Below are 23,058 nucleotides of genomic sequence, written 5' to 3'. Positions count from 1 at the left end.
TTCATAAATGGTGCACATTTAAGGGCAGTTGTTCAGCTGGTTGTGGTTGTCTCCTTTCTGAAGCAGTGTTGAATGGAGAATCAGTTTCGGTTTGTTTTGTACTTGCCCCCTCTGCTGGTAGTTTTGTACTTTAGGTACAGAAAAGCTGAAATATCATTACAGCATATTGAAAAAACACAGTGGGAAAAAAATAAGCAAACAATCAAAAAATTTTGCAGACATTACAAATTATCCAACATAATGAAATACATCAACATACATTAAATTATTTTTCGTGGATTATTTTGGATCAACTATATTTACCTAACAACATGTGGCATTCACAATGTAATCAAAGGAAATAACAGAAAATATTAAACAGAAGAGAAAAATGTTACTTTACATGACATAAATAAAAATATGCAGTTGAGTTGTGGAGGTATGAGGTCATCATCAAAAAGAGTGCAATGTTATTTATGAAGTAATTTGACAAACACTGATGTTTGGTGCATTATTATTATTAATGTGAAGTTGTTTTATTCCCAATATTTCAGATCACTGTTTACACTGGCTATTGTAATGTCAACACCCAGACATTGCATTCTCTTTAATGTTTTTAATGCCAGATAGTAGATTTGAGGTTTGATCCTATCTATAGCTAATAAGTTCCCTCTTGTAATGCGATATACTGTGCATTGAATCCACACTCATTTAGCACAAGTCTCTCTGGATGAATCTTAAATGTAAAACTCAGTTTCATAGAGGAGACAGCTGGCTGGTCTGGGATTGTAGAAGATAATGTAAATGTCACACAGATACAGGTTATGGAAGACCAACATGTTGTATTAAAGCTACCTATGTTAAAAAAATTACAAGGATTATTTTCTTCCACTGTCTTGTGAAAAGACATCTGAAACCGTACATTACTGCCTTAAATGAAGGAATATTGTCAACAACATTAGCAATTCATTCATCATTTATTAATTTATTACATTTCATTAGAGGATGTTTTGTATGCTGTAGCTGTGGTCAGTGGACCGCATGACTGGTTCACTGACTACGAGGCCACATGCCACAAATAAAACCTGGACACTAAAGTTGTGGCTAAACACAACACAAATTAAGATTTCTCTCTCTTCAGCAGCCTTCCTGCTATGATTCTCTGTGCTACAGGAAGAGCGTCATTTGCCTGGGCAATAACATGAGGCTCAACCCCTGAAACGCTCCACAATTTCCCAGTGATCGCACTCAACACAACCTGGTTAGGAATGGAAGCGTACAGGACACTGTGCCCGATCTGATAGGTTCCACTTGATAGAGACCCTCCAATCGTTGGCTCCCCAATGATTGTGGCCCTATTCAGGTCCCTCATAGTGCGGGTGAAAACTTCGGCAGCTGACCCCGTCATATGACTGGTAAGGATATAGACGTCCTTAGAGGACCCATACCTTTGACCCCTGACCTGAGGCAATGTCATGACCTCTGTCATGGTTGTTGTGGTGCGGTCGAAGACAGTGTAGAGATGCCGTAAAGGTTCGGCGTCAAAGAAATAGGTGCACAAGAGGGGAATTGCTGTTGAATAGCCACCTGTGTTGTACCTCATGTCAATTATTAGGGAATCTGTGTTTACTATTTTGCTCCACACTAATTCTATCAGCTGAGAACCAATGGCTTTTACCACCTCTACATCTGCCAACATGTCAAACCTTAGATAGCCAACATTACCTGGCAGAAGCTCAATTTTAAACAAAGCGTCAATCATGTAGCCCACTTCTTCAGCTGTAGGGATCTTTGGAACGTCATGAAGCGACTCAGGCTCAATATCGCAGTGGAAGACATGGAGGCGGTGATCACCTGAAGTCTCTTGGAGGTCTGCCGTCAACTGAGATGCCAAAGATTCAAAGTCAACCACTGACCGGTACAAACCCTCAGCCCATTTGCTCAACAGTACCTTGCTGACCTCTAGAGCGACTTCATGAATGGCATAGTGTTTTTCTAACAATTCCCCAGTTCTATCTATGAGGGACCTGAGCCCTTGGTGAAAATCTGCAATCTCATGAACATGCTCCAGAGCTTCCTCGGCTAGCACAATGGCATCGGGGACCACACCACCTCCCAGCCAGCATTCACCATTGTTGTCTAAAAAGTTTATGAAAGGGACGGTGATGGCAATATTTGTCCCCTGTATTCGAAACGTCTTTGAGTGATTCAGGGTACCAGATGTAATTTCCCCAATGACTGTGCCGTAATGTAGTGACTGTATCAGGTAAGCAAACTCTTCGCCGACACTTGCTGTATAGTAGCTTGTCAATACATAAACCCCACGTTTGGAGCCATAGGTCGGGCCTGTAATTTGAGACAGAGAATCATATTCTGTTGTTGTGTTCTGAATTCTGTCATATATTGTGAAAAAGTGATGCTTCTGGGAAGTGTCCTTAAGATAGGACAGTATAAGGGCTAGAGAGGTAGAGGATCCACCAGTGTTATAGCGTAGATCAATAATCAGGTTATTAGTGTCTTTGAGGGGCTCCCATACCTTTTTAGCCAAAAACTCTTCTAGTTTAGCCCCTGCAGATGACTTGACAAACTTGTCAAAGCGGAGATAGCCAGTATTGTGTGGAAGAATTTCCACTTTAAACGTTGTATCAACAAGTGCGCTTAAAAATGTTATATCTTCTGGAACGTTGTAAAGCTCAGAGTCCTCCTCTCCTATGGCAGCACTGTCTTGTATGTATTTGATGATCAAACGTGGATCTTCAGACACAGTCTGGAGGTCGTGGTTGAGTCTGAATGCTAGGTCCTCCTCAGATACGACAGAGAATAAGTCTGTGGATTGCAGCTGTTGAAGAAGCGCTGGAGCTCGGTCGGTGAAAGCATAAAACCTCCCGATTATGTCAGAGATTCTTTTCACAATTTTTGGAACGGCACTCCTTATAGCCAGAAGGGACTTGGCTTTTGCGACAGCTTCCTTAGCAATGACGTTGACTGTTGGGGAAACGCCACTCACTTCCCAGCTTTGGCCTGTGATTGGGCTGACTGATCTTGCCACAGGAACTGTTATGTAGAACTCTGACTGAGGGATCCTAATCTTTTGGACTTTTACTGACCCACCAGCAGTCGTTTCTCCAACTGTGATGGCCCTCTTCAGGTTTTTTAATGTATATGCCACTGCCTCAGCAGCCCCCACTGTACGCTTACTGGTTAAAATAATCATGTCTTTCTTCTTTCCATACTTTCCCCCTACTACTGGCATGGTCCACAGTTCCCTGGTTGTATTTGAGGGCCTGTCATAAACCGTGTCAATGTGAATGAGGGGCTCAGAATCAGAGAAATAGGAAATTATAAAGGGAACTCCAGACAATTCTCCACCTGTGCTATACCTCAGGTCAAGGATCAATGAGGAAGTCTGAGCAACTTTGTCCCAGATGTTGTCCTGCAGCACAGACCCAAGCTTTGTAGCCGTCTCCTCCCCAATGATCCGATCTATCCGCAAATGTCCAACGTTGTTGTCCAGGATATCCAGCTTGACAGAGTTTCTCACCAGCCATATCAACTGCTCTATGGGAAGAGACGGCAGCGTCGGTGGCATCACTGGGACAAAATTGGGCTCATATGACACAGTCAACCGCGGATCGTTCAGTGCCCCTTGTACTCCGACTGTGAGAACAGTTGCCAGGGTCTTCCTGTCTGAAATCTGCAGGATTTCTCCACTTTTGATTGCTTGCTGGATGGCCTCCTGCATCCCAACCAGGTTCTCAGGGAAGCAGTAGTTTTCCAAAAGAATCTTGGCCATTTCTAACACCAGAGCGGGCTGGAATGATGAGTTGAAAGACAGAGTAGATAGAAGAAGCATCAGTAGCAGTGGTGGTTTGTCTTGCGCCATCGCAAATATCTTCATCAACACTGATGGAAAGAGAACTACTTTGTCTTCTCTTTCACCAGTCTGTGTTAGTACATTTGTCTGTGTAGAGAGATTGTGATTTTTGTAGGAGGGAATACTATCATTGTTGGGTTTTTTGGACAACAACATAAGAGGCTTTTGTCCCCAATAAACCTTTAATCGCATTATCTGTGGTGCTTCAGCCAGCAGACAATGAAAGACAAAATAAAAATTGGTGAATGAAGTCTGTCCAGTTTTTTCTCTTTTCCCCACACATACACAATGCATGATTGGGCTATTGCATTTTTTTTTCTCTTTTGCAGTTACTTTGTCTTTGTCCAAGGGGCTTAATGTACTTGACACAATTTACTATTGCTACAATTAGGCAGTAGTCTTCTTTAGGCTTGAATTACAGTATGCATTGTTTCCCGAATTCACCATATGTTATTGTTATTATACTAAAAACACCTCAGCTTTTCTTTCAGATACAAAACTGCATCGAGGAACAGGTGAAACACGTGTTCAGGGTGGACTGATTGACGCGAAAGCCTGATCGGAAACTCTCTCGCTCCTCCCTCTCACTTTCTCTCCCTGGTCTATTACTAAAGCTTATAGTGGTGTATTTTGGTAAGGTTGATAGCTTTAGGGGTCATGTCTGGGTCGCTCCACCGGTGACTTGATTACACAGTTTGTGGACACGTGGCAAAGCCTTCTTAAAACACATGCAGGATCAGAATTGGGTAAAAGAAAAAAAAAAAAACGCACACACACACTGGGTATAGGAACAAAAGGTTGATTGGAAAGTCTTTATCTGGATTGAACACTGAATTATTTGCTGACTCTCCTTCCTCTTGCCTTGCTATTTTTTATACTATTGACTTATGTGCTTAGTGTTTTGTATTTTTCATAATCAAAAATGATATTATTTTATTATTTGGTGAATAGTGTAACAAGGAAAGTGTCCGTGTGAATAATATGTCATTGACAACTTTTCATCCTTTAATTCAGCTTCAACGCATGACCCCATAAGACCCTGATCCAGACAATACTGCAGCTCAGAATTCTGCAGCCAGACATTATCTCCTTCCAAATGCTAGACGGTGCTCAGCTAATCTTAATGTCTTAACCATTTAGATTGCCTCACCCCTTATATAATACAATCACTGTTGCCAATTCCCAGGGCACCAATCAAGACTTTTAAACACCCTCGTGTAACATATGTAAGAACAGGTATCAGCAATGGTTTGGATATTGAAATCCCTGAACTGCTAACTTGCTTGAAATACAACAGCAACCAAATTGTGAAATTTGCTTCCAAATGTTCCCTGTAGGGAGGGCTGCTCTTTGGGCTGATATAATGTTGTTGTATAACTTGCATGTCAGTTGTATAACTCATTGTCAGGCCCACAACTTTGTCATTTGATCCGATTTCATCTTCTCAGCATCTTTTCCAGACACAGCAGGCAGCAGTTTTTAGCATAACAGCTACAAAGACACCACTATACATCTGCCAAGCACCAAATAGCAGACAACAGACAAAGTTAGCAACTAGCTGGTAAATAGAGTGGAGCAATAGCAGCTAAAGAGCCATATAAAGTAGTATAAAAGTTTCTCAGGAGTTGGAGGACAGCAAAACAGAAGTAAAAAGAGAGTGAATATTGAACTTAAATTGGTCAGGTGAACCGAAATGCTAACACATTAGGCATATCAACTTTATATGATGATTATTTGTCAGTTTTGTGTTTACAGCTTTTTGTCCAAACAAAAATCAATTGATGCAGACTTAAGGTTTAATGTTTGTATTTCTACCACTGTATTGGCTATAAAAACAACAACAACAACAACAACAACAGGACCACTGGCCTGTAGGCTACTACGAAGCGAGGTAACTGGCTTATCCAGGTAACTTCAGGAGTAACTTTGTGACGTTGGGTGTAACTTCGCGATTAACCCGTACTATGAAAAGTGGACAGGTGTTACCCGGGGTCCCTTGCCATGGCAATTTACGCTGCATCTCTAAACTGCTCTGAGCAGGTTATGTTCGTGATTAACTCGAGGTTACCCTGTAGCCTATGTGTGGACTACACACCACATCTGTACTCTGTAATCACTTGATAATACATACCACTTGATAAAATATTTTTAGATTTCATCCTGATTTGTTCCAGTGCGGTTGCAGCTGGAATTAAGTTATTATTAACACAACAGCATTATGTTCATACAGCGAGCCCTGCAGCCTCAGTGATTTTAGGGAGGAGATCTTAATTAATTAACGGGACAGTTTCGGAGATGTAGCCCATCTGTGGGCTATAATTGAATTATCCTAAGTGTTTTCCCACATTTAGATTGACTATTTTACGTGTCCAGAAAGTAGTCCTACTGAGCCAGGGAGGGGGTTAATAGGCCGAAACCGAGAAAAAATTTCCTAGATGAAAAGTGAAGATTTACAAGAACAAAACTTGGAAATTCCCTGAAATTAAAATCACAAAAAATCCCAATCACTCTGGTGTTTTCCTCTAAATACTCCCAATTCACAGCAAAGTCTCTAAGGTGGATGGTAATATAGTGATTGTGGGCTAAACTCATGAGTATTTCCTCACTGCTAAATCCGACTGTGAATATAATTCTCCACTGCATGCATACATGGCAGACGTGTGTGTGATCTTGTCTGTTCCCCCAGTCTGTCTGGTCTTTGTTGCTTGTCATGCTCTGTCTTGTGCTGTGTTTTATGCCCTGTCGTGTCGTGTCCTGCTTAACCTGTCTGTGCTTGTGGATTTTCGGATGTTGCCTTTTGGATTTAGTTTTAGATCAACTTGCTTGTTTGGATTGTTCATTATTTTGGATTTACTGGACTCAGCCACTCTCAGTAAGTGTGCCCGCTCTTAGTTGTTAAATAAATATCATTGAAGTGTACCTGTTCAGCCTTCGTGTCCTGCATTTGGGTCCTCAAACCTTCTCCATACATCACCCTTCCTGACAATATTTGAGCATAAGATTTAAGAATTATATTCCAGGGTACATGTTTTTTTCTTTCATGTGATTTGGTGGTTTAACAACAGCAGTTACAATATTGTTAAAACATGTTCCTGTGATGTGATAATAATTAAACTTAATAAACTTAATTAATAAACTTTCACACTATACAAAAGAAACATTAAAATGAAAATATATCAATCCACATGATTCAGCATTTTAGGTAAAAAACTACAAGAAACAGTCACAAAGTTAAAGGAACAGTACAACATGAAACATGAACTCTTTGCTCCTCATGGTATTATAGAATTATAAATACTACAACAAAAGGTCACCAGCCAATTTCAGTATTTCACTAGGCACATAAGCAGATTTTTGTAGAGTGTAAGTAGAAATTTAAGAGTCTTAACCCCTTAATGCCTGAATTTTTTTTACAATAAAAAAAAAATAAAAAATTGTGTATTCATTTGCTTTCAAGCTGATGTTAAATTAAGTGAAGATTGTTAATTTGTCTATAGAACATAGAAAAAATATAAATTCAGGTATGTGTAGGTATGATGCAAATTAGCGACAACAGGCATAAACGAGAAACCAGGGCTTGCAAAAGGTTCCTAGGTACGTATCGAATATGCACCAACAGGCATTGGGGGAATCTATGTGCTATCTTGGCTTGCAGTCTGCAAGGAAGAGGTGTGATGCGAATTCACGACAATCGGCGTCAAGGGGTTAACTATTGTTCAGGTCTGACTGAGCCAGGAGGTCACATGAGCTTATACTATACTATATATGTACTATGCAAAGGTTTTAGGCATGTGTGGAATAAATGCTATAAAGGAAGAATGCTTTCAGAAATAGACATGTTAATAGATTATATTTATCAGTTAACAAAATACAAAAAGTGAATGAGCAGAAGAAAAATCTAAATTAAATCAATATTTGGTGTGACCACTCCTTGCCTTCAAAACAGCATTTTGTGACTATTTTTATTTATTTCAGTGTAGGAAAAGCCTCAGAAACAAAATGCAGACATCATGAGACATACAGTACAATAAAAACTCCCCACTGGAATCTAGACACTTTTTAGGGGTAGCAGCTTTATTATAGATTTGGTGGATTGAAACTGCAGGTTATATCAATCAAATTCTGGATGTTTTTTTTTATAAAAGGAATATCAGCCTTATATAGATGTCAATGGTAGGAGTTTGTTACAGCATAGCAACACAGAACTGTCATGACAGTTTCTCTTGTGGTGGATGCAACATCAGCAATGTGACATGCATGTACAAGCTGACTATTCTGTACAAGTCTGTATAGCAGTAACTTACAGACTACTACTAAATATATTTAATATAAACAAATTACAGCTACAATGCGAATGTACAGATTTACATTAAAATGGATAAGCAGATGTTAAAGATGTTTGGGTTCTTTGGTTTTCTGCTTGCTGGTGTGTAATACTAAAAAACATAATTTATTACATAAAAGCCACAGGATTTTATTAGAAATAATTTCAGCACCAGCATGTACAGTGGAAAACACAAAGTTTTTTATTTGAGTTTTTGTCCTGTCCTACTCCCAGCAGTCTGGCAGTATGAGAAGATGGATACCATGTTGTGCCAGAAAGATTTTGCTTTAACAAGGGAGTTTTAATATACTCCTTAGACTTCTTTATTATTTATTTTATTATATATTTTTTGTCACAGGGACGAACAAGGGGGCAGAAATGGGGATCTGGATTGAGGTGTATGTAATTCACCTGTTGAGGATGTTTTGCTGCATTTCAGACATATCACTATTTTTGATTTTCAAACTTTTTGTTAGCAATACATTTAAAGGAATAGCATCAAGTGTAAATGCAACTTAGCATTATTTCACGCTATGTTTGTCAAATATATATATATACAGTATGTTTAATTTCAGTAGAGCATAACCACTATATTCTTAGCCATGCTAGCAGCATGGCTTGAGGGATGGCAATATCGGTCTGTTGGTAGGTCAGTCAATCAGTCCACCTCTTTGGTCCAGTCCGAAATATCTCAATAGTTGTTTTCAAGTCGTTTTGTGCAGACATTCGTGGCCTCCAGAGGATGAGTCCTATTGACTTTGGTGATTCCCTGACTTTTTCCCTGATACCATGAAGTTGACATTTTATTTATATATATCTTGACAGCTTTCGGATGGATTTGCTGTGAAATTTGGTAGACACATTCATGATCTCCAGTCGATGAATTTTATTAGCTTTTCATCTAGCGCCATCATCAGGTTAAAACTTCTTTTGGTCTTCTATTTCCTCACTTACTTACTTACTTAAAGGTGCCATAGAATGGAAAACTGTATTTACCTTGAATGAAAATAGTTCAGTACATGGAACTGACATACTGTGAGCCTCAGTCACCATAGTCTCCTCTTTCATATGTAAATATTGCGCACGCAATAGACCCCGGAAAAGTGGGCGAATGCCAACAAGTGCTAGATGTGACGTGCATCTGGGCTCCTTAATATTCACACCCCCACAATTTACATATACCAGCCCACTTTCCAGAGAAGAGTGTCATATGAGCTCATCAAGCAAGAGCTAGAGGTTGTTCAGTAGCCTATGTCTTACAGAAAGTACTTTTACGGTTATGAAGGAAAGGTAAATATTTTTTGTTTTTCCCTCTGATGTCCTCTGGCTGTATCTGAACCAGCAGTCCAAAGCTTCTGTACTGATTTAAAGATAAACACCAACACACCCCAGGAGCACCAAGCTTCAAGTCTGGGCAGAATCAGCAATAGGACGGCTAGCTGCACGGCTAAATGAGTTGCTAGCAGGGCTGCTGATAGCAGTAGTTAGCGGCTAAAGTAACCAGCAACATACAAACTCTTCACCAAAAGTGAAGGCAGAGCCCCCGGAAGACATAAGAGAGAAAACCATCAAATCTGATTCAGTTTCACCAAAACCAGTGAATAAAGTTAAATGAAGTTGTGTTTTTGTACAGTAATTAATCAGTCTCACACAGCAGGCCTTAACAATCAAGTCCCGCCCCTCTGTTGTGCTTGGGAAAGTTGGCCAATCTGAAGCAAGTGGGCTTTCAGGGATTGGGGCCTTAAAGAGACAGAAGCTCAGAGTGTTTAGACAGAGGGTGAAAAGAAATGCTGAAGCAGTGGAAAATATGAAAATATAATGTGTTTTTTTGAACATTAAAGCATGTAAACATTTTCTAGTAGAGATCCTAGTATGAACCTGAAAATGAGTGGGCTATTCTACGGCACCTTTAATACATCAGGTTTAGGTTTGACTAATTAACTGCAAAACAAATGATATTACTATCAACCTCAGCTGTACTTTGTATTTAGTGCTGATTAGCAAATGTTCGCATGCTAACACGCTAGTAGGATGCGTCTACATTTCCTCTACTGGACCAATAGAGCGCATGAAAATCGGACTGACATGAATGAAATGCAGCATTAGAACCATTATAATCATCTGTGCTACCACCAGAGCAAATTAATTCACTCTGACTACCTGCAGCCACACTCTGCCACCTTCATCTCTTCATAAAGGTATCTTATAGTGAGGCGTCCATTCTCCTGATACATGACTGTGATGGGGTCTAGTCTGATGGGAACGCAGCACGCCATGTTGGCCTTCTTGGGATTCCTGATGTTGATCAACGTCTGGATGAGGGCGTGTTTTGACGGGGTCGACTCGTCCGTCAGCGGGTGGTAACACAGGCCTCGACATTCAAACGCGTCATATTCTGGAGGCGCCACGATCCAGCTGTCCCAGCCGATGTCTTTAAAGTTGACCTTGAGAGAGGTCCGTCGGCAGTATTCCCTCTCTGCCTTTCGTTTCTGTCTCCGTGGATGCTGGGCCTCCGAGATCTCATTTGGAAGCTGATCTCCTCTATTCCAGTCGGCACCCGAGTGCAAGATGGTTTCTTCTTCGTGGAGGATCATCTCTCTTAATTCCTTCTTTGTCTCCCTCCTCCTGCTACCCAAGTCATCTGAGAACACTATTAACGCTGCTGAAGTGCTATCTCCAACAGACAAGCTCATATTTAAACAGCCTGCTCCTTCTTCTCCATCATTAGAAGACCCACAGATCTTCCTATCCACCACTACATCAAAAAAAGTTGCTCCATGGCCCAACTTGATCCAGCTCTGAAAAGCTCTGGTCACATCCAACGTCTCCCACGTGCTCTGTGAGCCTGTCACCTCTTTGCCAACCAGTAATTGGGTGGCGGATGTGAAATCGTTGTAATCCACTTCATAGACTTTGACCGTGGCCTTGAAACTGTGGGAGGTGACCCTTGACCTGGGATCTGGGAAGAAGAAGAGCTGTAGTTCAGCAGTAGTGATCTTTTCATGGTTGGGGATGCTGACGTTAAACTGCAGTCTGTGTTTTGACTTTGTGCCATTTGTTAGAGAGAGAGTGATATCTGTTGGAGAGATAGAAAGATTTCAGAGGATTTATTTGAAACAGCATCTGGGATTTGTGCAGTCTGACTTCAAGTGAAATTAAAAGAAATCTCTTTCTCTTTATTTGGCCATTTCTAGGAAAGAAAAACAAGCATTTCATACAGGTTGGGTCACAAGATACATTTGAAGGTTTTTGTTGTTGTTTTGAGTACATGTATGTCTTTACCTCTGTTTGCATTTATGTACTGCCTCTTGCACCAATAATAAAACTATATAAATTTATATGAGGGTTTGTAAGATAAATAACTAGAGAGGACCTGAAAAGGTATAATTCTGCTACGCAAAAAAAGGGGTCACAGGCCAAAACAGTTGGAAGCCACCAGTTTAGAGCAATATAAAATAAAATCCACCAAAGGAACCCCAAACTTGAAGTTAATTAAATTAATTTAAATTAAATAAAATGTGCCAAGAAAATGCTGCCAGATATTCTGTTGTTGTGAGGAGGCAAAAACCTCTAGATAATCTAGATAACATTGGCCATCTATCTAAACGAGATAACCTAAATTATACATTTGGTGGGTAGGGATTTCCAAATGTTTATAAATTTATTTAGTACAGGGATTAACAAGGAAAAAATACCCACACACTAAGTGTTAACTCTTTGAAAATGGAGAGTCTCCCCCTCCCATAAACTACACAGAAGATTACTGCACATACTCCTCTCATGTCAAAGTTAAACACTGGTCACGTACCTTGGACAGTGAAGCTTCGTATGACATCAGACTGAGGGATTGCCAAGCTGTCCGAGGCGTACTTGTTGTAGAGCTCCATCATGAACTGAGGAGGGTAGATCTTGCTGTGCTCCTGAGGAACATCTGACAGGTTGAGTTTCCTCAAAAAACCCTCCTTCATGGTTCCCAGGAGGTTCTCGATCCTGGAGTCGGTGTCTTCCTCCTCCAGAAGGTCCTCCTCTGATAGCTGTGAGTAGTGTCCCTCAGGGTCCTCTCTCTGGATGTCATTATTGAGAGGTTTGCAGGTGCAGGAACCAATAGAAACCACCAGACTCAAACACACCTGGAACAGGATTGACCTGGAGCTCTGCATGTTGAGATTAGATTCTTTCTAAGTCACTGAGCTGGCTCAAAATTTGCCTTCTTCCCGGCTTGAAAACAGACTTTACGATGGCAAGGTTTGAAAATGGAGATCCGCAATGCAAGAACCACCGTTCTGATGTCCGCTCCCATGCTCCCAGAGTAAACAGGGGAACTTGTGTCAACCAAAATAGCTTGGCCATGCTTATCACTACCATTGATGCCTTCTTTTAAGTGTTGTTATCATTAGAGGGCTGGCTGCTAATGAAGACAGTGTAAACACTTGTCTGATATAATGAGAGAGGCACTGGAAACTGTGAGGTTACTGACAAGCAGACATTTCCACAAAATGACTTTTCCCATTTGAGGGTGAAACATTTGAAGCCAGAGGAAACAAAACACTAATAGCACATTGCATTCTTCACCGCCATTACTGCTACATATTTCTCTCAGGTTTTTAAAACACTTGTTTCCATACATTGCAGATCAAGGACATGTTCCAAATACCAAAATGGAAAATCAAAACCAATGACTTTGATCCCTTTAAAAGTGGTGATAAGGAAGTTAGTAGCAATACAACAATGTGAAATTACAATGTTATAGCTAATTTCACACTATGGACATTTGAATCCAATGCTTTAAATTGTGCTCCACTTATAGCTGCATGTCACAGAACAGATATCAATTACCAATTAATATAATGTAAGACTAAAGGTGTATTCACAAAATCACATCCCTCTTTCATTATGGTTCAGTATGGGATTCAAATTTGTTTGATCTGAGCTACACTGACATTGGGTGCAGCCAATTGCTGTTGACCACTGCTTGAACTGAAAGATGGAAGACAAACAAATTACTTAAGTTTCTGATGTTCCCAAACTGTACAATGACAAATTGACCTCATATTGAGACCAGCCAAAAAATGATTTACTTTATTTATCAATTTAATACTCTACAAGAATATTGCAGACTTTGTGAGTCGATGTCAAATACATGGTGTTACTGTTACAACCTAACGTAACAGTTAGACAAAAGACCACGCCCACCCGCAACTCCCCTGTCCCGAATTTCACCTACTCTCATCAGGTCACACTAATGTATGTGTGTGTGTGTGTGTGTGTGTGTGTGTCACTGTGTGTATATTTAAAAAAAATGTATCCATCCATCCATCCATTGTTAACCGCTTGTCCTGTGTACAGGGTCGCAGGTCGTCTGTAAAATGTTAAAATCAATAAAGTCCTTTTTTGTATTCATAGGGGATGGTTGTAACATTTTTTTTAAAGAAGTATTACAACCCACCCCACCCCTGTCAGCCTTCGTATAGCTAGCTGTATTAGCATAGTGGTTTGAAATAAGCAGGGGAAAATACATCACATGTTGCCTAAGAAACTACATTTTAATCTCAATCTCAAAGTCATATCATTTGATCTACAATAGTATAGATACTAAACAAAATATAGTCTTGGTAAAAAAAAATCTCTATATATTGTGTGCCTGTTTCCAGCCTTGACAACCACCATGGGGGATCTGGGAGGAAGTACGTAAATACTGAAATGGTCACACGACTCCTATCTTATCCCTAATTGGTGGAATTGGTTACAACCCTCCCCATGTTACAACCATACCCGGTCTCCCCTACCAGTAAAATCAGCTCATGGACCCACTTGCATATGAATTTGTCAAAATAAAAAGGTAATGAAGTTGCAGCACAAAAGTAATTTTTTCAAGAACGGAACGTAAAGGCTTCACAGAGACTGCATGTGAACTCCTTCCTTCCATAATAAAATTGAGCTACAAATAGAAAAAACAATATAAAGAGAACAAATTTACACTTAAGGTTGGAATGTCAGCTGTTTTCCACAGATAATCTGACAGATAATCTGAATTTTCTCGATTGTGCAATTGTTTTTCTTCTTTGCAGAGATTGATCGTTGGTCAAGCAGTGCGTGTACTCTCGCACGTTTCTCATTGTATTTTCTGTATATGAAGTTCATGTAGGTGGATTTAGTGCTCTGATCATCCATGGTTGCAATCACTAACTAGCTACCTCTTCTTCTGTCTATTCCAAGCAAACAAAAAACATAGGATACATAATTTCCTTTGCACTTTAAACAAAGAACAACCAGATGTAGAGCAACACATGGGAAAATGTTCATGAACGAAATAGGTTTATAGAGGGAATCTATAAAATCTGATGAGAGGCATGAGAGCAGAGAGCATTAATTCACACCACTGGCAAATGGAACAAAGACACAACGGTGGTGGCCTTCAGCTCTACATTCAGTACTGTATGTAGATGGATGATGGGATCTGCCCCTCGTTCCTGTGGGGGGTTTGAGCCTGAACCACAAGCCAATGTGTCCGGGGACGTTGGCCTGAGTCCGGCTTTTCTTGGAATTTCTGTCTTACCCAGGCACTTGTTTCACTGGTTTTATAAAAATGCTTTCATTGTGGTCCTTTCAAGCGTTTAAGAGTTCCTCTCTATGGAGTCAATCAGTGATGAAAGGCGTTGACAAAATCTACTGGCGTCGATACAGCAAATAGTTTAGGCATGCAGGAGGGAAACAAACACAGGGACGGGAGAAAAACTGGACGGGAGAAAGTCATTTTAGGCCAAATTGCTGGGTTCAAAAATATGCAGTAAAAACCTATTAAATTCTTGGCCAATAGCCTATGGTGTTTGATGGTTAAAATTATATGGAGGCTTGCAATAGCCAACGTTCAGTTCCAATATATAACACAAGTTTTCAAGTCACGAAATTCAGAAGTATCCAAATGTTTCTTTCTTATCGGGGTGCAAAAGGCTTTGAAACAATATTTAAACCATTATGCAACATTTAAACTCTTTTACTAATTGTAACAGCTCTTTAAAGCAGTGTTATTTTTTGGCTACTTGAGCGCAGAGGAACAAACTGCTGACCCTTTAAAGCAGCAGACACGGAGCAACATTTGCATTAATTGGAGTCGTGTTTATGTCAACCTGACAAACATAAGTCCAATGTTCACTCTACTTTTTGCTCTGTTTTTGCTCTCAATCAAGACTCGAGGGAAATGTGTGGCTCTATAGCTGCTAAATGCTCTATAGGGTTCACCAGCTAGTTGCTGACTTTGTTTCTCTGCTTTTCAGTCATGAAAATATCTGCCTGCTAGAAACAAAGATGATGAAAGTGGTAGGAGTGAACCATAACAGTAAAGTTGCGGCCTGAAAAGTGAACATTACGTTACTGCCGTCATGTGATGAACTAAACAAAAATGACCATTTAATATAATCAAGTATCAATACAATACAGGTTTCCCAGACTTCTTAATTCTAGCGTTTTTCAGAGAAGAAAGACACTGTTATTTTCAGGATTAGTATTATGCATCAAAGACATCAACCTAACTTTAAATAAAATATATGCAATCTAATGTGATGTTATCTATCAAATGTGTATGTGGGCATTGACAGACAGTAAGTTATTGTGTGGTATATGTCTATAGTAAAAAACCTCACAAAGTCAGCAGGTATCTACAATTAGACCGTATGTACAATTCAGTTTATTTCCTTACCATGTTATACATCATGACTATGATTTGTTGAAGCACACATCACACTTACAAATACACTTTTAGCCATACGTTATAAGGTTGGATACATTTATCCCATTTTACCTACTATGGAAATCTATTATTATTACAAACTGTACATGTCATCTTTGATTAACAGTATTTATGTATTAAAGGGAAATAGTGAATAGCCACAAGGAGTACTTGAACATTTTTAGTATGTATGTTTTAGCCCCTTAAGCTTTCTCAAAATGCACAGCAGGTGGCAGCAAAGCACTGCTTTCCCTCTGTGCTGTAACATGTAGCAGAAACAAGCTACAAAATGCTCGTACTACATTAAATCTCAGTAGGAGTCAAAATACACTCATTATATACAAAATATAAACAAATGGCTATTGAATTATAGTTCAAAGACGATATTACCTCTCATGCATGAATAACATTTCTTGCTAATAGGTGGGAGGTGTTCAGTAACATCACTTATTAAGAAGTACCATTTAGTTTGCATTAGTAACTACAGTATTTTCATGACAAGGGTTAATTAATTTGGGTAGGATATAAGTGTGCTGCCATGCAGCCTCTGTGTCCCTCAGACCCTCCTGAGTCTGTGAGTCTGTGTGCAGTTTATCAGTTTGTTCGAAATTCAGTTGAATCCTAAAGACAGTGTCAAACAGTAGAGGATACTGATGCCCGCAAGCAGTCAGGAAATGTTGAAAGACGTTGAGCTTAGTAAAGTTGAAACCAATCACAAAACCAGGTCCAAGCTGAGTGAGTTGTTCTTGTCTTATATTAAATCAGGCAAAATCACTTTATAAAAGTGAAGAAAGGGACTGAAAAAGTTTATAAAGGATCAGAGACAAAGATCTACCTGCAAGAGTTTTGTGCTTAACTTCAACGTCCAATACATAGAACATTTAGAAGCATTACGTACACTGGGGTGTATTAAGTGCACTTCTTACAACTGCTTCTGGATGAGGGGAGAAAAATAAAGAAAGGTGGGCCGGGTGGAGAAAAACATGAGGAAAAAAACATGTTAGAAAAGCAGGAAAAAGTCGAGTCAACGTCCAGTCATGACAGAGACTAGTCCAAGACCCAGAAAAGAGTTCTCAAACTGAGACTCAAGAACTAGAGCCCTGCCAGTCGTCCAGTTTATCTCAGCTGTCTTCATCACTACTGTCCTCTTCGATGTGGAAATGCCCTCCTGACAAATGATGAGTCTACATGTACGAACTCCTCATAATCTTTTATCTTCATTGATTGCTCCGACCCTATCGACAGGCACAGGTATCCACAGACATGCCGGGGTAAACCTTTAGCACCATATTCCTGTGTGGATCCAGGAAAAGAACGCTAAGGGGACTCATCTTCTCTGGAACGCAGCACGGTTCGGGGACACCAGGGACGATTCCCACAGCTCTGACGATGCTCTGGATGGTGGCGTGATTGGAGGGACGCACCACCTAAAGACATGAGTAGAAGAAAAAGGGATTCATGCGAACAAAACTTACTGTTAGAACTGTAAAACAACACAGGCAAAAATCCTCCAAGTGCCAAATGGTTCTTTTGCAAAAAATTAATTTATATTTACAAGACAGAAATATGTTTTGTTGTGTACTTTGTGTGTAGTTTTCATTACTTTTCCCTTTTCCTTCAACTTTACAGATCAACTCTTTTCATGTGGCTGCGTTTCATGTTCCTGCCTTAGTTTTCAGTCTTTTTGACTTTGTCTTAGTTGACAAGTCACAGTCTAAAAGAAAAGATTAAAAAATAAAGTAAAATATACCACAAAGGTATTACATTTTACAAATACATGCAACTGCATGTCCAGCAGTTTCAGTTAAACATCTCCTGATGTGGGACACATCAATGCTGCATGAGCAGGTCTGTGTGTGTGATTCGCTTTTCTTTTGTCTGAAGTCAAAATGTAAATGACTCCACTAAAAATTTTACTTGATTGTTTATGTTTTATTATCATTGTTTTATTACTGATACTATGTTTTCTTATGATACTATATTTTCTTATGAGGCTATGTTTTCTTGTTGCTGCTTGCTGTTCATTATGTGCTTAATATATGGTTTTATCTGACATAATGTGACCTTGAGTGCCATTAAAAGGCTCCATCAAATAAAATATATTATTATTATTGTTATTATAAAAGTTAAAACGTTTCTCTGGCTCACTTTAGGGATGGGGAATCCACAGGTCCCGGCGCAGTAGAAGGCATCAAATGACTTTGGCGCCAAAACCCACTCGCTCCAGCCAATGTCAGCGAAGTCCACCCTGAGGTAGCGCCTGGAGCAGACCCTGGGCTCACTCCACTGTCTCCTCCTGGCCTTTTTCATCGTCCTCTCATCAAAGCTCAGCACCTGGGGTTTACTCAGGCTCTCGCTGACCCCCGGCCCCTGCTTCCTGCCCGGTTTCACCTCTGCTTTGGATTTTGCTGGGAAATATGTGTTCTGCCACAATTCATGATTCTTCAAGGAGTTGTACTGGACCTCTGGGATGTCGTTGGTTTGGATCTGGAGCTGAAGTTCCCTCCGGATCCTTGAGGCTGAAGCTGAGGAGGATGCATCCTCTCCTACAGGGAAGGACCCGTACCGCTGGAGTGACATGGCCACGCTGTTCGGCTCATCTATAGCTTGATCATCAGCGTATACCAAGATATACGGCAGGTTGGCTGAAGAGAGGCGCTCTTGGCCGTGAGGACTCCTCTGCTGCGTCCCAAACCTCATATCAAACTCCACCGTGACCACAAGTTCTTTCACTTCCCTGGAGTGTTTCACCATCGCTGTTATGTCCCTTGTTTGCCAAGAGCCTTTCTTGAAAGGAGCCAGAGTTATGTTTCCCAGCAGTGTTGCAAAAGATGAGTTTGGGGACGATCCGCGGAAGAGGAGCTGCGGGGAGGGAGGATATGGATGCTGGAGGCCGCCAGATGGGTGGCGAGGCCTTCGGAAACGCCACGGTCGCTGGTGGTGGCGGGGCCGCTTGTAGAGGAAGTGAATAGAGGCGGAGAGGATGAGCTCTGATTCTTGCATGGAGGCCAGGTTGAACTGGAGCACGTCCTTACCGTGCAAGACTCCTGGGGAATTTGAAAAGAAATTACAAGAAGAATGAGATGAGTGATGAGCTTACTGGTTCAACCACACAGATGTTTTGTCAAACAGATGCTAAAGCCCTGAAGGAGGATCCCTCCAAGAAATGAACAACAAAGAGATGACTGAGGCGATCGAGTTGCAGTGTTTAACGCTTTCCGCAGCTCTTCTTTTTCCTCCTCTACAGTATCATCACATTCTGGAACATTTGATCGACATGAATAACAGCATCCAGTACGTCTTCCGCAAAATGTTGCTCAACACATCTGACTGACATAAGCATCAGCATGGAAAATATTAAGCGTGGCACGCTTAAGTGCCTGCCTCACACATTACCAAAAGCCTCATCCTAGATCGCTATACTCTTGAAGTTCAACCTTGTCTCCCACACTTCCACCACAGCCTGAAAGGCAAACAGTGGATCGGTCCAGTAGGTCTGTCGCAGGCATATGGAAATGCTTATAGGAGAAAGAGCTCCTCTGAGGCTTTTCGCTGTGCAGCCAGTGTCTGGGTATGATTATAGGCTCTTGTCTAGCACCTAGGGTGCTGCAGCTACCGGGGAACCGAAAGTGCTCGAAACTTAAAAGCCCCCCAGTTCACTAAATCTAAACATAGAGGTGAAGATGTTTAGTCCAAAGTGGAGCGAGAGCTGCTGTGTGTGACAAAACACCTGTGTTTAAAAGGATGCACTGATGAAATAAATTTGAGCACAAGATTTCAACTTTCTGCCTTTTTTTCCCTGGTATTTTTGTATTAGGTGTTGATCTATAATGAAATGGGGAACAACAAAAAAGTCATATAAAGTGAGAAAACTAAAATAAGATTAAGAACACTTTAGATGACTGAAATCTTGAGTTTCACTCAAGGATGGATGAGTAGCATAAAAATGTAAAGTTATATTAAAATTGGGTAAATAAGAAAAGGCCTTTATGCTGATTTACCTTTCACTATTTTTAAATTGCATTTTGTCTATTTTCTACCAGCTGTGATGTATAATAATGTTCTATTATCATGACTTGAGTGACACAAAAGCACGTTTCCAAAAATACAAATGAACCAACATCTTTTAAAAAACAGAAAACTGTTCTGTTGTCAAATCTCATTTGGGCTTTTAACATAATTCCCTCTCCATATTCATTGATAGGCTAAATATTTATTAATAATATTCATTATGGCAATTGGAATTCCCTACTTACATGTAAATCATTGGCAGTAGGGGATGTAAAACTTTTTGCTTCAGCAACTATAACTCGCTGAATTTTAGAGTTCTCAAACTTTTATACAAAGTACCCACATTTGTTCACAACAAATGGCACCAATTCAATCCTCTACAAGAATATCACAGACCTCATGAGTTGATGTCAAATGCATTGTGTTCCCTTGTTACAACCTACCCCATTACCGGGATAGGATGTAACACATACTGGGGTAAGTTGTAATGGTAAGACGAAAGAAGCAAAAATAGATGCCACACCAGATGATCTACTACAAAAACAGGTAGTGATATAAAAGAAGAATGTTTCTCTCTCACTGTAACAGACTGTCTGATGATCACTCAAGCACATGTATGTGTATGTGAATTTATCTATAGAATAAACTTACCTAACAGTATACTTAGCCTACTACTAAAATGTACTTAATTAAAGAACATCTTTGTACATCTTTATGTCTAACTAAAAAGAGGTGTGTGTCTTAGAGTGTGTATATTCCTTATCAGTGTCACAGTAAGTGCTTGAAGTGGGCCAGGCACGACCCATCTCGCACGACCCATGAGGTACTCATCGGTACGCACTACAAGCACTTCTATATTTTACTCTTTTTCTTGCGCACCGGCACTTCTCACAAGCTGCCTGTACACTTTTCTACCCTCCGCACCGGTGGAGACGGAGTATAGAAAAGCTCAAGTGCCGATACGCACGCCAACATGTGAACAACATGTCAATGGGAAGTACCGGTCACAGTGCTGACAAATGAATGCTGGTAACCCTGGAGTGCAGGCTTGGTGGGCCCAGACTGCAAAGGGCACTCTGTTCAATATTAAAATCAAGAAAGTCCCTAGTTGTATGTATAGGGGATGGTTGTGACACTTTTTAAAGTATTACAACCCACCCCACCCCTGGCAGCCAGTGTTTAGCTAGCTGTATTAGCATAGCGGTTTGAAATTAGAAAGGAAAAAATGCATCACATGTTGCCTTAGAAACTACATTTCAATCTAATATACTTCTAACAATTCTATCTGCAATAGTAGGCCTATAGATACTAAACAAAATATAGTCTTGGTCTGAAAATGTACTTTCTGAATCAGTTTTTTCTCTACTGAATGTACCTATTTCCAGGCTTGACAAACAGCATGCCTGATTGGGGAGGAAGTAAATACTGAAATGATCACACAACTCCTATCTTATCTCTAATTAGTGGAATTGGTGTTGTTACAACTCTCCCCACGTTACAACCATACCTGGTCTCCCCTAGGTCTTATTATTATAAATTTAGTCTGGATCAACCGGTTCTCTCGTGTATGGTAACAGGGTTCATGGAATTAAAAAACGCACTCACTCGGGACAGCTTTAAAACTTCTCACGGTGTTTCCCTCCCTCTGGCTCTGCGGCTCCTTGCTGTACTTCTCGTACACTTTGAACATGTTGATGGAGACCATATCCCGGTTCGCGCTTTCGTGCGCAAAGACGCGCTGCTCTACAGCCGGTTGGACATCTGCACCCTGACGCACGGCTTCACCAAGATCCTCAGACACGACTTTACCCCAGCTCGACTCCAGTATCAGTAATAAATGCAGAGTGGGAAAAAGTCGGCTTGCCATGGTTGATGTCCTAGGAAATGTTTCCATAAAAAAAGAGACGTGGAGAAACCAAAGTCAGTAAAAAACCCTCAAAAAAGTCTTTCCTTTTCTCGCTGGTTGATGCCCACCCAGACTTCAAGCCGGTATCCAGGTAATCCGTGTCAGACCCGAACTCCACGGTTCACCGTCTACAGCTGTTTCTACAATGGGAGGAGACCGGGGGAGGACGCACGCATAAAACTCCGCTGCTGAATGACAGATGGTGACGCCTCAGAGCGCACAGCCAACGAGAGAGACATGCAGCATTTTAGGTGAACTGCTTACGAGTTTTGATTAGAAGCAAAGTTAAGAACAGACCAGCTTTCCAGCTACATTAAATATGCAATATTAGTCCACTCCATCACTAAAGGAGAGAGGAAGAAATGTCCAAGGGTCAGGTAGTGTGGCTGTTCAAGGTCGGACAAAGATCCAATGAGGTCTTGGTTTTAAAGCTGCAAAGTTTAACATAAAAAATAATTAAATGCAATAAAAAAAAATTTCTCACCACTATTAATAGATGTGACATTGTGTGTTCATGCCCAAATCATCCTGAATTTATACCAAAGCTGCTGTTGTTCAGGCAAGTGTATATCACAAAGAGTCTAGTGGTCATGGAGCAAAACATCTGTAAAAGGATCAACAAGCATCGAAGAGGACAAAAGACATAGTGAAATTTTAGAATATTGCTACATTGCTGTTTCTAGTAGAAAACAAACAAATAAACAAGCAAACAACAACAAATACATAAAGACATCTTCTTACTTCGGCCTGTGGTGGTGGCCATGCAAGTGTTGGTTTTATTTGCTCAGGTTTTGAGATATTCCAATACCAATACAAAATCAGTGACTGGAATTTCATTTGCGGTGTTCACTGAAAGAAAAAAGTATTTTAAAAATTCACCAGCAACATCTGTTAACATTCCTGTTAAATCCTGGGGCCTGCAATATAAGCAGGATTTGAGGTTAGCGAGGTAACTTCAGGATTGACCCTGGGTTTTCATTCCTACAACAATGGTTCTACTTGCTGCTGGTGAACATAGCTGGTGGGCAACAGGCTAGCAAGCCAAGAACAATAGTTCACCAAGCTTCTTTTAATATTCTCTGTACTCAGCCTTTAAGCATTTTGCTGTCAAGATTGTATGGCATTTAATTCAAAGAAGAGTTATGAGGAAAACAAATTATGCTCTCTGAGCTGGCTAGCTTTTGTCACTGAGCCAACCTGTTAGCTTGGTTGCTAACGGGAGAATACGTTCCCACATT

The 23,058-nt window shown here is 40.4% G+C and overlaps 3 protein-coding genes across 3 annotated transcripts; all 3 read right to left on the bottom strand.

Annotated features, from left to right (window-relative positions):
- Positions 1-25: 25 nt before the first annotated feature.
- On the bottom strand, positions 26-7,365 carry LOC119916622 (retinol-binding protein 3-like). Its single transcript, XM_038736681.1, has one exon. The coding sequence runs from the start codon at positions 4,145-4,147 to the stop codon at positions 1,100-1,102; it is 3,048 nt and encodes a 1,015-aa protein (XP_038592609.1). The 5' UTR covers positions 4,148-7,365; the 3' UTR covers positions 26-1,099.
- A 436-nt stretch (positions 7,366-7,801) lies between these two features.
- On the bottom strand, positions 7,802-12,519 carry gdf2 (growth differentiation factor 2). Its single transcript, XM_038736245.1, has 2 exons — positions 11,986-12,519; positions 7,802-11,253 (listed from the first exon to the last, which is right to left on the bottom strand). Exons 1-2 carry the CDS (start codon positions 12,335-12,337, stop codon positions 10,334-10,336), a joined length of 1,272 nt encoding a protein of 423 aa, XP_038592173.1. The 5' UTR covers positions 12,338-12,519; the 3' UTR covers positions 7,802-10,333.
- A 3,314-nt stretch (positions 12,520-15,833) lies between these two features.
- On the bottom strand, positions 15,834-22,184 carry LOC119916375 (growth/differentiation factor 10-like). The gene is made up of 3 exons (XM_038736367.1): positions 21,520-22,184; positions 18,052-18,950; positions 15,834-17,330 (listed from the first exon to the last, which is right to left on the bottom strand). Exons 1-3 carry the CDS (start codon positions 21,806-21,808, stop codon positions 17,139-17,141), a joined length of 1,380 nt encoding a protein of 459 aa, XP_038592295.1. The 5' UTR covers positions 21,809-22,184; the 3' UTR covers positions 15,834-17,138.
- Positions 22,185-23,058: the final 874 nt, after the last annotated feature.

The sequence above is a fragment of the Micropterus salmoides genome, unplaced genomic scaffold (genome assembly GCF_014851395.1).
Source record: "Micropterus salmoides isolate LMB-PRFRI ecotype aquatic unplaced genomic scaffold, ASM1485139v1 Ms_hic_scaffold_21, whole genome shotgun sequence".
Taxonomy (NCBI): Eukaryota; Metazoa; Chordata; class Actinopteri; order Centrarchiformes; family Centrarchidae; genus Micropterus; species Micropterus salmoides.
Note: the sequence above shows the minus strand (reverse complement) of the source record. Positions and strands in the feature narration are given on the sequence as shown.